This window comes from Orbicella franksi, chromosome 15 (genome assembly GCF_964199315.1).
Source record: "Orbicella franksi chromosome 15, jaOrbFran1.1, whole genome shotgun sequence".
Taxonomy (NCBI): Eukaryota; Metazoa; Cnidaria; class Anthozoa; order Scleractinia; family Merulinidae; genus Orbicella; species Orbicella franksi.
This window is the reverse complement of record NC_138159.1, coordinates 20,955,178-20,968,180: the sequence shown is the minus strand read 5'-3', so window position 1 is coordinate 20,968,180 and position 13,003 is coordinate 20,955,178. Positions and strand designations below refer to the sequence as shown.

The 13,003-nt window shown below is 37.8% G+C and overlaps 1 protein-coding gene and 1 long non-coding RNA gene across 3 annotated transcripts in view; one reads left to right on the top strand and one right to left on the bottom strand.

Moving 5' to 3' along the window:
- Positions 1–13,003, bottom strand: part of LOC145470288 (uncharacterized) — a 59,795-nt gene that overhangs the window by 39,873 nt on the left and 6,919 nt on the right. The window contains exon 2 of one of the 2 annotated variants that reach the window (XR_014042467.1): positions 5,302–8,223. This is a non-coding gene — a long non-coding RNA (uncharacterized LOC145470288). The remainder of the gene's footprint in view (positions 1–5,301; positions 8,224–13,003) is intronic. The other variant, XR_014042468.1, reaches the window with a different exon arrangement.
- On the top strand, positions 8,217–12,292 carry LOC145470282 (adrenocorticotropic hormone receptor-like). The gene has a single exon (XM_081454114.1). The coding sequence runs from the start codon at positions 11,153–11,155 to the stop codon at positions 12,281–12,283; it is 1,131 nt and encodes a 376-aa protein (XP_081310240.1). The 5' UTR covers positions 8,217–11,152; the 3' UTR covers positions 12,284–12,292.

The following is a 13,003-nucleotide window of genomic DNA, read 5'->3' as shown; positions in this document are numbered from 1 at the left end:
ACGTATGTGCCGTTGCCATGGCAACACAAATAAAAATAAACAGGCCTTTAAAATCGGTTTTGTTTATTTGCAGAAAATCTAGTCATTAAATTTTCTTTATAATTTGCATGCAACAAGTTTGTAACGATTCTCACAAGTTAACACCATTTTGCTAATAATTTAACAGAGAGATTGTTGAAGGTTTACTGGAATATCTAGAGTTTCCTTTGTTAAACTTCAATTATTTTCAATACTCCAGTTACTTATTTCCTAAAGTATTTTCGTGCCAAATTTCGTGAAATTCTAATGAGTGGCTCTCGAGAAAAAGGCGTATTTCTGAGATTGCAAATTTTCATTCAATCGCAATTTTTTGACTTACTACGCATGCGCTGCATTTAACTAGGTTCTTTCGGTAACAAAGAAAAAGCTGAGAATTGCCGAGTTCTTTGCATCTTTTCCTTTTCCAACATATATTTGTGATAAAAGACTAAAGCCATCAGTACACTGCGTTCAGTTATAGAGAAAAATAGCACAGATACTGAGGATGCTGAGTAAATAAAATGATCGCTCTATTGACGGCATGTTTGTTTTCTGCAATCCTTGTCCCCGCGCTGAATTGCGTCACCAAAAGCGCGAGCGAAAACTGTGTTCGGCTACCTTAAGATAATTAGTTCGAGGTTGTGGAAGAACTAATTTGTTTTCGATAAGCATTTACGTTGTCACGATATACGAATCTTGATGTGTATGGCCAAGCTATCTAGTTGAAAGCTAAGGCTTATTATGTGATCGAAGATTTTAAACGAATGCTGTTTCTCGCACAGATTGTTGTGAATTTAGTACGCTTTATTTTAAGGGTGCCAGTTTTACGTATTAAATGTGACAAAAGCTATTGAGCAGTACCTCTCGATCATGCTTGTGACCCTGTCTCGGCAGTTCATACATAGAGTGCAAAATTTTGGATCAGATTTCATTGGCGAACTCCGCTACTTACAGTAAGAGTTGATAGGTTGAGTAAGACAGTGGAATGCCGATTTTTCGAACCCTCAGTATTTAGAACCTCAGGATAACTCGAAGCAAATGTCGTTTCTCCTCCTCAGTCAAACGCTGTAATTTAAGCCCCGATTTTTCGAACCAATTTTGTTTCCCTCGGAGGTTCGAAAAATCGGGATTCCACTGTAACTGCAAAACCTCTCATCAGACGCAGATGTCACAAAAGCCACGAATAGATGATTTCAATTTCGCTTCATACAAAGGAACATTGCTTGATTAATTGAGTCATCTAAATATGTACTCTTCAAAGAAACAACCGAAGATAAAGCCATGTTTCAAGCTACCAAGTCGAGTTTTAATGAAGAACAAAGGCGCTTGTAGTATTTTTGTTTGTAAACTGAGCTGCTGAAGAAAACAAATCTCTCAATACAACAATCGGAGATACGTAATCGTGTTGCTATGCAACAGTCTGCCGGAACCCAGGGCTCGGTGGTTGATAGAAATTATATCTGTAGAAAAACGTAATTTTTTTTAAAAATTTCTTTAACAAAGACTAGTGAGCAGCACACAGAAACTATAGATCTTGTTAACTTCTCTTTTTTCCTACCGGTTTCGTCTGAACATACAGACTACGTCAGGGAGTTTGAACAAGATAGTGGTGGAACTTAATTCAATTATAGCTAATGGTTACAGTACAAATCACGTCCCAACAAGGGTGCGAGCTGCAAAAACGCCCACAAAAACATAACGTACAGGATATGATTAAAATCCTGCGTAACGTTGAGAACGTGCAATGTTTAATTTTCGGGCTCACGTATTTAACGTTTCTATTGGAAAACAATAGAAGCCTCGTTATCATGCGAACCGAAACAATAACAAACGCGCGAAAAGCAAAATAACAATAATAATAATAATAATAATAATAATTAATAAAGAGGTTCTTAAAAACGCATTTTACATCACATGGAAGTCTCAATGCTTTTTACAGTCCTTTTACATAAAAACCCTAATCAAAAAGCCCTAATCTGAGAACGCCTCTTAAAAAATGTTTTTAATCTTGATTTAAAACAGTCCACGGTTGAACACTGTTTAATGAAGTTTGGCAAGCCGTTCCAAAGCCTTGGTGCGATAATCGAGAAAGATCTGTCGCCATAGGAAGCCATTTTAGTTTTAGGAATAAACAGCAAATTTGAACCACTTGACCGTAGTGAACGCTGAGGCTTGTAATGAAATAACAGCTCGTTGTAAGTGACCAGAAAAATGGTCAATAATGGATCTTTAAGTAATTGCCTACATCACTATTTCTTTTAAAAACTTTGTATGACTTTATAAGAAAGATATCGAGCAGTTGAACAGCCTTGTATCACAGAGGTTCTAATGGAATAATGACTCTGGATGCCATGCTAGTTCAACTCAGGTCGCCGGCCCTCGCCATTTTTTTAATGCCCCTAAAGTTCTTGAGTACTTATTGCTAACATCGGGTTGCATGGGCAGAAGGCGTTTTACCCAAAGAATACAACGCTTCATTGATATCATCATCATGCTTCGAAACTCTATTTCGTCCCATCCCCTTGAGGCTAAAGCGGCTCGCCTCATACTCCCTGCTGAATTTCGATAGAAAAACAGACGGTCAGCAGTCTATACTTTCCCTACCATGTTGCACACCTGGCTAAAGTTTAACTACATCGTTCGTTTTTTTTGTGTGGAGTTTTTGAGCCCATGAGAAGCAAAGAGATACGAACACATTGAACTGTGGTTTAAAAATGTTGAGCTAGAAATTTAATGATAGCATGCGGAAAAGTACGCGTTCAATTTTCCTTTCAAGTCGTGTAATTCATGTATCAAGCACAGTAACTCATGTATTCTTATTTTCCATTCCCACTCTTCGAGTTTAGCTTTGGAATATAAACATTAAACTATGAAGCATATAGATCATATATGTTATTCCACCTTAACTGTTTACATATGCTTCATCACTGAGAAGAGCCATAGTGTATATCCGTTTACACTCAAACCAGTTGGATAGTGCTATAAGTAGCTTTAAGAGACAACTCATTTATAAGCGCAAAATTCTCAGTTCCCATAATTGTGATGCGTAGAGCATCTTGCCTGATAATTGTGCTACAGTTCTCAATATATATATATGTCCAGTTTACTTTGCAGATAGGACGTCGTACATTAAAATCATTAACTTATTACCTCCTGTATACAAGCTTGATAGTTCAATGTTAAGTCATTTCCTTGTTTTTGATACAATTGGACAGATGATTAAACTCAGGTTTGTTGGTCATTCTACTCATGCACCATGAATGGCCAAGGTATATATTTCAGAATACTCATATCTACATACATACAGAGTTGATTTAAAAGCAAGTTTCAAAGAATAGGCAAGACAGGCGCCTGACGTCAACTCGAAATTGATTTCTGATGTGGACTTGATAGAAAATATAGTACACAGGCTCAAGTAGAACTTGGATGTAACTAAAAAAATAGTTTGACAATACTGTCCCTAGAGTGTAGGCGATTTCTTCCAAGGCCTGACGTGTAATTTTTTTGTAAAGTTTTGAATGGTTATGCTAATATTAATATCTTATTCAATTTTTCTCTGATACTACTAAGTACTCTTTGAGACAAAAAGATAGACTTACTCTAAAGAAGAACTATGCTCGAACACACACCTTTAAGTTACCAAATGAACTGGTTGGCTTATAGAATATATTTAGTTTGATATTTTTTTCAAATATTTATATTGTAGGCGGTCTGTTTGAGTACGGGGTCTATGACTCCTTTACGGGCCATCCTCATGGCATTTCTGTCTCTGTTACTTTGTTGACCATAAATTGTAATTAATAAATAAAGGATAAATTCACAAATCTATTTCTGCTGAATGTAAGGAACATTGGAGGTCTCTTTAGAACGAAAGCCTGCTGACTAAAGAAGCCTTACTGTAATTACACGGAAATTTCTGTACTGAGGTCATCATCTCAGGTTTTGACATTGATTTCTCAAGCTCTTGTCAGAATGTCTGTGTAAAAGTGATAACTCACCGTCTCAGTTTTAACTCTTGATAATTCCGACGCTTTAAATGTAATAATGTCCCGAGATAGCTGTACCCTTGCCTCTGGCAATATCTTTGCATTGGATGTTGGTTTGCCTTCTTTTATTAAAGAGAAATTTAGATACACGAAATCACACATCTGAAGAGGAAGACCTTGCTGCGCCTGATTGACACAGCCGTGAAGGGTGTGCATGCCAGATTTATGCCGATGTCACGAACGCAAGAGCGTATGCCTGAGCTGAATATTCAACGCGCAATGAGTTGCTGCACGTTTCCTTTCTGAAAATCATAGCACGTAAAACACCTTATCTCTTCGAAAACAACGAGAATTGCATGGCATTTCCTATGTTACGAATGTTCAAGGTGGTCGGGCACTTCACTTTTGAACTTCAGTTTATCCTGAATACTCGAGGCGATTAATGTAGACCTAACCAGCACGTATTCCACCTAAAACAATCTAATTGTGGATGCCCTTGTTAATCAATTTGCTAACTCTTGGACACAACAAATTGAGGACTCATAAGAAGTATCTATATAACAAGCTAAACACTTTCAGTCTGAAGATTTTTGTGAAAATCTTGACATGATCACGAAGCCCTAATATGTACGTGCAACCTTACTGCTTACTGTAATTATTTGTTTCTGCTTGTGTGATTATCTTCTACCCAGTACGGTCAAGTATTGTTTTCGATGCTCATTTCATTATTTATATCGTCATGTTCAAAGTATTGCTGCGATGTTCTTAAACATTGCATTATGAGAGCAGTAACCTATCTTCTGTAAAACATAACTCGAACAACGGCGAGTTAGAGGCAATTCTTGGATGTTGACCCATTGATAAACTATTAGAAGAGGTCTTTTGTTCAACACAGCCTTCGTACGCCAGTAGAAGTAGTCACTACGTGGGGCATATTTGCCTTACATTACAATGATCCCCTGATCGTTTTTTATAATCCTACGCAGACTGTCGCGCCGGGTAGTGTTTCTGTTATGAACATGCGTTGAGAGAAAATACGGATAAACAGGACGGGGAAGGGACAAATAAGATTGCTTGATAGAGGCTCTAAATCTTAAGTCATATACAGTATTTCTAATATCTGAGTTAAAAAAGAGAATAGCTTCTACTGTTTGTTCAGTAATATAACATCAATTGTCGAGCAATATTACGTATCAAGTACCTCATACATTCATGTACACATGTGCGGGGTCCAGCCCTATATTTTCCCGAATAGTTTCAATTACAATTACCTTGAAAAGAATAAGGCAGAGCCTACCTTGCTTCTTAGATCTCTCCCTACTGATGTCGATCGTCTATCCTTTAACCTCTGTCCTTTTTTGTGATACATTCCCTTTCGTCGACCAAATTTTCTTCCGCTGAACTGCAGGAGATTCGCCAAGCCGGGCAACTCAAGTCTGAATACTGATCAAAATAAACGGCGCGCGTTTTTAACATCGTTGTTGCATCCAGATGAAATCTAAGCATCGTTATTTTTCTATCCTTTTTGCAAACAGCATTCTTTGAGTGTTGTGTAAATCTGGCACTTAAGACCATGTGATAACTGAGCATACTAGACAATACTAGATATATGACAGTGCATGCTTAGGGATTTTGTTTCATGATTGGTTCACGAAGATGGGAGACAATGTGCTCCCATGTAAAAGGGAGAAGGTCAAGGTTCCGTCGGTAAAGCATGCATGAATTATAGCTAGCTAGTCACTAATGGGAGAATTACCACAACCCGGCTCTTCAAGATTTGATTTCCTAAACTAAATGTGGAGAAAATTCGAAATAACTAAGTCACAAATTTCACTCAAACATGTTTGGCTCAACCATCCTCTCGATCACCATTAAAAGTCCAGTGCATCATCTTTTAAGAAGGTGCGCAATCTTGAAAATTCAAGGTGAATTTTGGAACACCTTATGAATACTACATAGTAAATTTTACTTCTTCATTCCAAACGTTTTGACCTCTCCAACGCCAATCCTATCTTACCTATCTCACTCCATGCACATGTAGTCTTCTCCACCCAGACATCATACGATCAAGCTCTCAGTAATCTCAGCTTCAGCACTTTATTTCCTTCATGAATGTCACGAATCTTGATAATCCAAGGTTTTATTCAACATGAATTTTTCGTTTGTTAGGTAAAAAGTCTACGAACAGTGGAGCTGTCCAAGAGTGAAGCTTTGGAGCTGACAGGCTCATAGCTGCCGGAGCTTATCCCGGTTTCTGGAGCTGTCCACAGGGATGCCATATACATTCTTTTTTATGAGAATATTGTTTTTCCGACCCAGGCTGAATATTCTTATTTTTCTGCCGATTTTAGGCTGAAATTTTCCTTGTGAATATTCTTAGATTACTATACTGACACAACGTCAGATTATGTGTCCTGACATGACTTCGATTGCGTTGAAGTAATTTTGGAGCCAGACTGCAGGCAATGAAGCCTGATATCGCACCCACAACTTCTCGCACAAAATAATGTTATTAGCCTCGAACATAGAACATACGGCCAGAGCTGTTTTTGGCTAGGTTTGCCGTTTTGAGAAAGGAATATTTTTATACGGTTCACTTAAAAACATACGTAATTGTACTGTATCTACCAATTTTCAACACAAATTTTTTTTTTTCAGCGAATTTCTGCCTCGATTTTCTTATAAAATGTATTTTTATAAAAAGAAAAGAGTGTATGCAGTCTGTGCGTGTCTTGATGTAGATTTTGTAGTAACGTCGGACAGCAACAACTGATTAATTCCTTTCACTCTCTTCGAACTTTCCTTTCGATGACCAGTTTTGATAAGCTACTCAGAGCCTTTATTCATTGGTGTATTATATGTATTGCAGCTTTTATCTCTTTGGCTAAACAGTCTCAGTCTGTAGATTCTGTTCGCATATCGTCTAAAGTTTTCAGACAGAAGTCGTAATTTGATGAACACTTACCCCGCACGGTGTATCATCCGGCAATTATTGGTATATAACGTGCATTGATGATGTGTTATATGAACTGCGGCCTTTGTACCCTTGGCTAAACAGTCTCAGTCTGTAGATTCTCTTCGCACATCGTCTAAAGTTTTCAGACAGAAGTCGAGATCCGATGAACACGGTAAATCATCAGTTATTGGTATATAACATGCATTAACGGGTGGGTTTTATGAATTGCTGCCTTTGTTCCCTCGACTAAACAATCTCAGTCTGTAGATTCTGTTCGCTTATCGTCTTAAGTTTTCAGACAGAAGCTAAGTCGTGATCCCATTACCACAGTAAGTCGTTTTGGTATAAATTATAACATGTATTACAGTTTTTTTTCATAATGTATAACTATGAGCAACCTTCTAATTTTACTCTTTATCGCTAGGATTGTCTTGTTCTGTAAACGTTTCATATGCATATCATCATGTTCAAAGTATAGCCAGAATGTTCTTAAACATTGCGAAATCCGAACATTTCCATTTTTCAGTCCTGAAACATGACTCGTACAATGGCGAGTCCAGGTGAAATCTTAATTTTTAATGAACAGAAAAATGTTATACAAGTCATTACCAATGACAAATTTGCTTTGTATTGCAAAGATAGCCGGAACTTCTTTGTAATTCTACGCCTTGCTCAGCTGTTATTTGTTAGCCATTACAGAGCAGTGTTGTCTCGAACCATCGTTGAATCAAATTAGTCTGCATACACAGGGAGATGGCTGCCACTCTTTCTTACGACAGAATGAAACGAATAAATAACTCCTAAACAACAATAACAGTAACGATAAATTGCCAACGAGGGAAATACTCCCATTAAACAAAGTTTGGGCAGTCCCCTTCAAAACCTCGAAGAAACGTAAGGCCTTATCGTACAGTGGATGCACAAGGCAAACGTTTATCTTTTATGTTGAGTAATTTATCACATCAACAGAGAATTATCAACTCAATATTGATAACAGTCACGACCAGCAGGTACCTAACGCTTCCTTAACATTTACACAGTCATTGATATTATTATTTCCCATTGTTTTTTTTTTTTTCTCTAACATGAAAATAACATAGAGACACCTGCCTTGGCTTCCTTTCTCCACTATTCGCTCACTTGTTCCTTTAATTTTTCATGGCTTGTTGCGTCCAAACTCATCGACCGATTTGAACTGATGATGGATATTCCCGTATCTCCCGCCCAAACACTGACTTCTTTCCCGTTTTTTGGGTAGCGGACCTTAAGAAGGAATAATTTGTAAGACGATATCAAATATAAACTCTTGACTGATGAACCTGTTTTCCGGGATTAGCGACGGTTTCGGCCGGTCAAATGGCGTACATACGTAAATATGCTTCTCAAATTAAAACACTTAGATCGACAGTTCTTGGACTTTAGCAGGATACTTTGCTGGGGTGATGTCTCGAAAATTCGCGTGTCGTATCGTATGCTCTCTCTCTCCGGGCTCTTACCAAGCGCGTTCAGCATTTCATCTATTCTTAGAATGTGACAAATCTCGAGAAGTCAAGATTTTGGAATGTCAAATTTAGGAAACTTAGGATTTGAAATGCTAAATGTTTGTAAAATATAGAGAATTTATCATTTTAATGACTGCCGTTACTCAGTCATGGCGAAAAAATCTCGGCAATGTCATAACTCAGTTACATTGTTCTCGAACGTCTCCAAACCTTTACAACTAAAGAAAACACCCACTTCACAAATACGACGTCTACGTTGAACTTTGCACGATGATAACTTCGCTCTTCAGGCCTGTCGGGAAAATGATACCTCAACGAATGTTCGTGTACAGACGAGCGTTTTTCGGAAGAGTTCGGATTAAAGTCTTTTACCAGGCCTATGGTCCATAGAGCAGGCGTTTATCGCGATTTCTGTTGCATGAAGTGGCTAGGAGTATTTCTAATCCCCCCTTGGATGGGATGCTAGTCCATCGCAGAGTTATCCTCCCCTAACATTAAATGCGCTGGTGCCCATTTATTCACCCGACTGGACAAAGGCACCCTGAGACTAAAATATCCGTTTACCGAAGAACACAACACAGTGAACCCGGAGCGAACCGGAATCGGACCGCTCCATCTAGAGTCCAGCGCGCTACCATTAGGCCAACTCACCCCCACAAAAGTTCGGACAACGCAAATCTATTTAACGACGAGAAATCCGGGGGGGGGGGTAAGTAGGTGCCGCCAGAAAAATTGGTTGAGAGTGTGCTCCTTGTTTCCCAAAATCTTTACTCTATTTATGACCACAAGGACCTGACCATTAAATCAATGCCCTGTTTCAGACCTTCCACGTAATTAGTTCCCTAGTTCAGACCAATGTTTAATTGCCGCAAACATAATTCAGTGAAGGGCTTTTGTTGATGGTCTTATTGATAATGATAACAAAGTAGCTTCTTCTAAAAGAAAATACTCAAATTCAAGATTAGAGTGCAAAAACCAGACCCTGTTTATGACCAAAATGGCCAAAATCCATACCCCATATATTTGTGACCAAAACAGTTGAAAAACCATACCCTTTGGGGCCGCACTTACCCATACAACCCATATAAAGGATTACCCACACCCCTCTGGGCTAGAAATCGGATGGTAATCAGTAATGCGTGTGCTGCTTGTATAGTAGTTATAGCCAGCTAGCTTTTATGCGAAACATCTTGTAGTTATTGAAGAAATACATATTAACCCTTGGTAAATAAACTACAGCCTAAAATGATCAGAACGGCAAAACAAGGAAGGCAGAGCCTTTCCTTTTTGCATATGTAAAGAGCTTTGTTATCTTAATTTTATGGCATGGCCGCCATAACGTCATGTGAAAATACTTTATTTAATCCACCTGTCAACAGCTCCTTATTTGACTAATGGGTTTTACTTACTACGTTGTTTAACAGATGCTTCAGTTAAGTAAAAAATCTGATTTATTACCAAGAAAAAGTTTCACTTCAGATTTCAGGAAATATTGTAGATATCGTTTTTAAAACTAGAAAAGCGTAGAAATTATGCATCTTTCCCGATATCGCTATACAATAATGATAATGACAACCTCATTTCATTTGTCTTTCTAAAAACAAGAGAAGTCGGCACCGTCTCGAGGACGAGATAAATTCATAGGCAAAATTCAAACATTGCCCTGAATGCACGAAAAATTGTGTATTAAATTTCTAGACTTTCCCGAAGTTATGTTAGAAAAACGATTATGTTTTGCCATGTGCAACAAATATATACTTCTTAAAATCCAATGACGGAGCAATGGAGTATAGTGCTATTCAGAAGCATATTACCAGACGATAAGCTTCTGTGCTATTTTATGAGTTGTGTTTTGGTGCTGAACTGTAGTAGATATATTCGGGTATATAACCGTGTTAAACAATTAAAACTTTTATTAAATTAAAATCCTACTCTTGCTTTTCACCTTCTCGAACGCTTACTGACTGATAGTCAGTGATCTTTTTAAAAGTATAGACGCAAAGATAAGGCTATCGCACGAGGATCTCGAAAATTTGGCTGTCGGTTCTCGATAACTATAACCAACAAATTACATCTAAACAGAACTCCTCCAAAAAGAAAATCGCGAAAATCTTTTAAAACGACTTTGAATTTGTATCGAACTGTGAAATCAAAAACTACAAAGTTTGGCATGGACTCCATGAATAGAATCTGCTTTATGTTGCTGTCAGTCAGAGCCTTTACCAAGGTTACAAGTGGACTGCCTTCAGAGATAACTCAGTGGGCTTTCAAGAATTTCGTAAAGGATTAAAGGTTACAAAATAGAAATCGTTTCTACATTTTAGGTTTGAGTTATTGTACATATTTACCGTGATTTTCATGATCGTTTCTGTTAAACGAAATTCAGGTTCTCATGTACTTTTACATAGCGAAAGTCCACACTTGACAGTTAAACCTTCTGTTGCTGTAAGAAATAAATTGATGTTTGTCCTGGTATTGATCATCAATTGCCATTCACTCGGCTACTCCTCGTTATGACGTAATTCATGGTTACTATGGCAACAACTGATTGAGGTCAGCTCGTTAAACTGTTCTTGAGGTGGGTTTCATTAAGCCTGTGCAGTAGAGAGTTTTTAATTAACGCTAGTGAGAAGTCTAATCAAACTTAGACTGAGCAGCACATCACAATAAACGAGGAAGATTCATGAAACATGGTTCTAATGTCTCCATCTAACGGAACTGACAAAGCTTGTAAAAGCTTTTTTTTAAAAGATGTTCCAGAAGGATTTTTTCCAGCCAATTTCTATGGATTTCTTATTGCAGCAGCGGTCCTCGAATTTGTCGCTTGTCCCTTCAACATTCTGTTGAACACGTTGGTTATTGCTGTCGTGAAAACCAAACGACGACTTCAAACGCACCCAAACATTCTGTTGGCTTGTTTGGCTCTTACGGATCTTATGGTTGGCCTTATTGTACAACCCCTCCACATAACCATGATTGTTTTCCAGCTGCAGGGCAAAAGCTATGAAGACTTCTGTGAACTAATTTTGGCCTTCATCATTTCCTTGACCGTTTGCTGTGCTGCTTCGCTGTATCAATTGACTGTAGTCAGTGCTGAGCGATATTTGGCAATTAAACATGCCTTCACTCATAGTACAGTTGTTACTAAAACCCGTCTACTGGTTTTTTCTGCTCTGGCTTGGATCGTAGCAGTTCTTCTAGCCAGTTTCCAGGAACTTTCTCCTATTTTCATCTCTCTGTTTCATGCCCTTCCGCCAGCAAGTATCTTAATGATCTTTTGGTTCCAAGTTGTTGTTTATGTGGAAGCCCGTCGACATGAAAAAACGATTCTTTCTCAGCAAGTTTCCATTGAGGCCAGGCGAAAGTTTATGAAGGAAAAAAAAGCCTTGAAATTAACTACAATAATATTAGTAGCACTTTTTCTGTCTTTTTGCCCTTCCTTAATCGCTAGTAAAGTTGTTTTACAGTATTTCATTGAAGAACCCCCGATTGATATTGAAGTTTTTGTTCGTTCCCTTGTAGCTTTGCCAGTCATGTTTAATTCAGTTGTTAATCCAATGATTTATGCAGTAAGAAAAAGGCAGTTTCGAGTTGCGTTTGTTGAATTGTTCTTAAGAAAAAGTTACCAAGAAGCTAAAGACATTGAAAAGAGACTCGTTAGGTCATCGGACAACACCAGGGAAGGGAGTCACGGAGCTGGGATTGCCGAGGGAAGGACTGAAGATGAAGTCCAGGTCAACCAAAAACAAGAACAGAACCGTACAGTCTTCGTTTCTAGCTCTGATTGTGTTGAGAAGAAAACTGACAGGTCTTCGGTGTAGAACAGTTTCTTCTCGGATGCAATTAGCCCTTAAAACAGTAGAAAAGTAGCATATACTATTAAAACAGGGGGCAGATGCCAGAATATTAATGGCGTAGTACAAGTATACGAGCCAAGTAAAATCACATTTATCTTCTGTTTGATATCGATAATCTTAATCAATATTAAGCTAGAGCAGGCGGAAACAGAGACGTACAGCGCTAAATCGACACTTTTTTCGGACACAATTACTGTCATAACTTGAACTGTATTTCAAACCAGAAATTGAAAATAAAGATTCACAAATTGAATTTAATCGGCTAAGTTGGCTTTAATCTTGTCTTTATTGACTGCTATGAATGAGTTTCGGCTTTTTTCTGTCAATTGCGCGCAGAGTTGAGAGCAAAAGAAAAAAACAGGTGTTTTATAATGACAAAGAAAAAAGGTTAATGAGCAGAAGTCAGAAATAAATTTAACCGTATTTTTTTGTGTTTAAATCTTAAATTTCAAGTTCACCTTTCCCTAAATTGACCACAGCTACACTTATGATTATGAATTTTAGCTAATATGAATGTTGTGAGCCCTCTCATATCAATGAATCGGCAAAGGCATATTTTCATCGTGCCAGTATTCATGAAAAATGCAATTTTTTGAATGAGCCAAATTTAATTTATATATTATATTCAATCTCCGCCTTTTCAGTCTAAATATGAGCTACAACCCTTCAGTTTGTAATGCAATA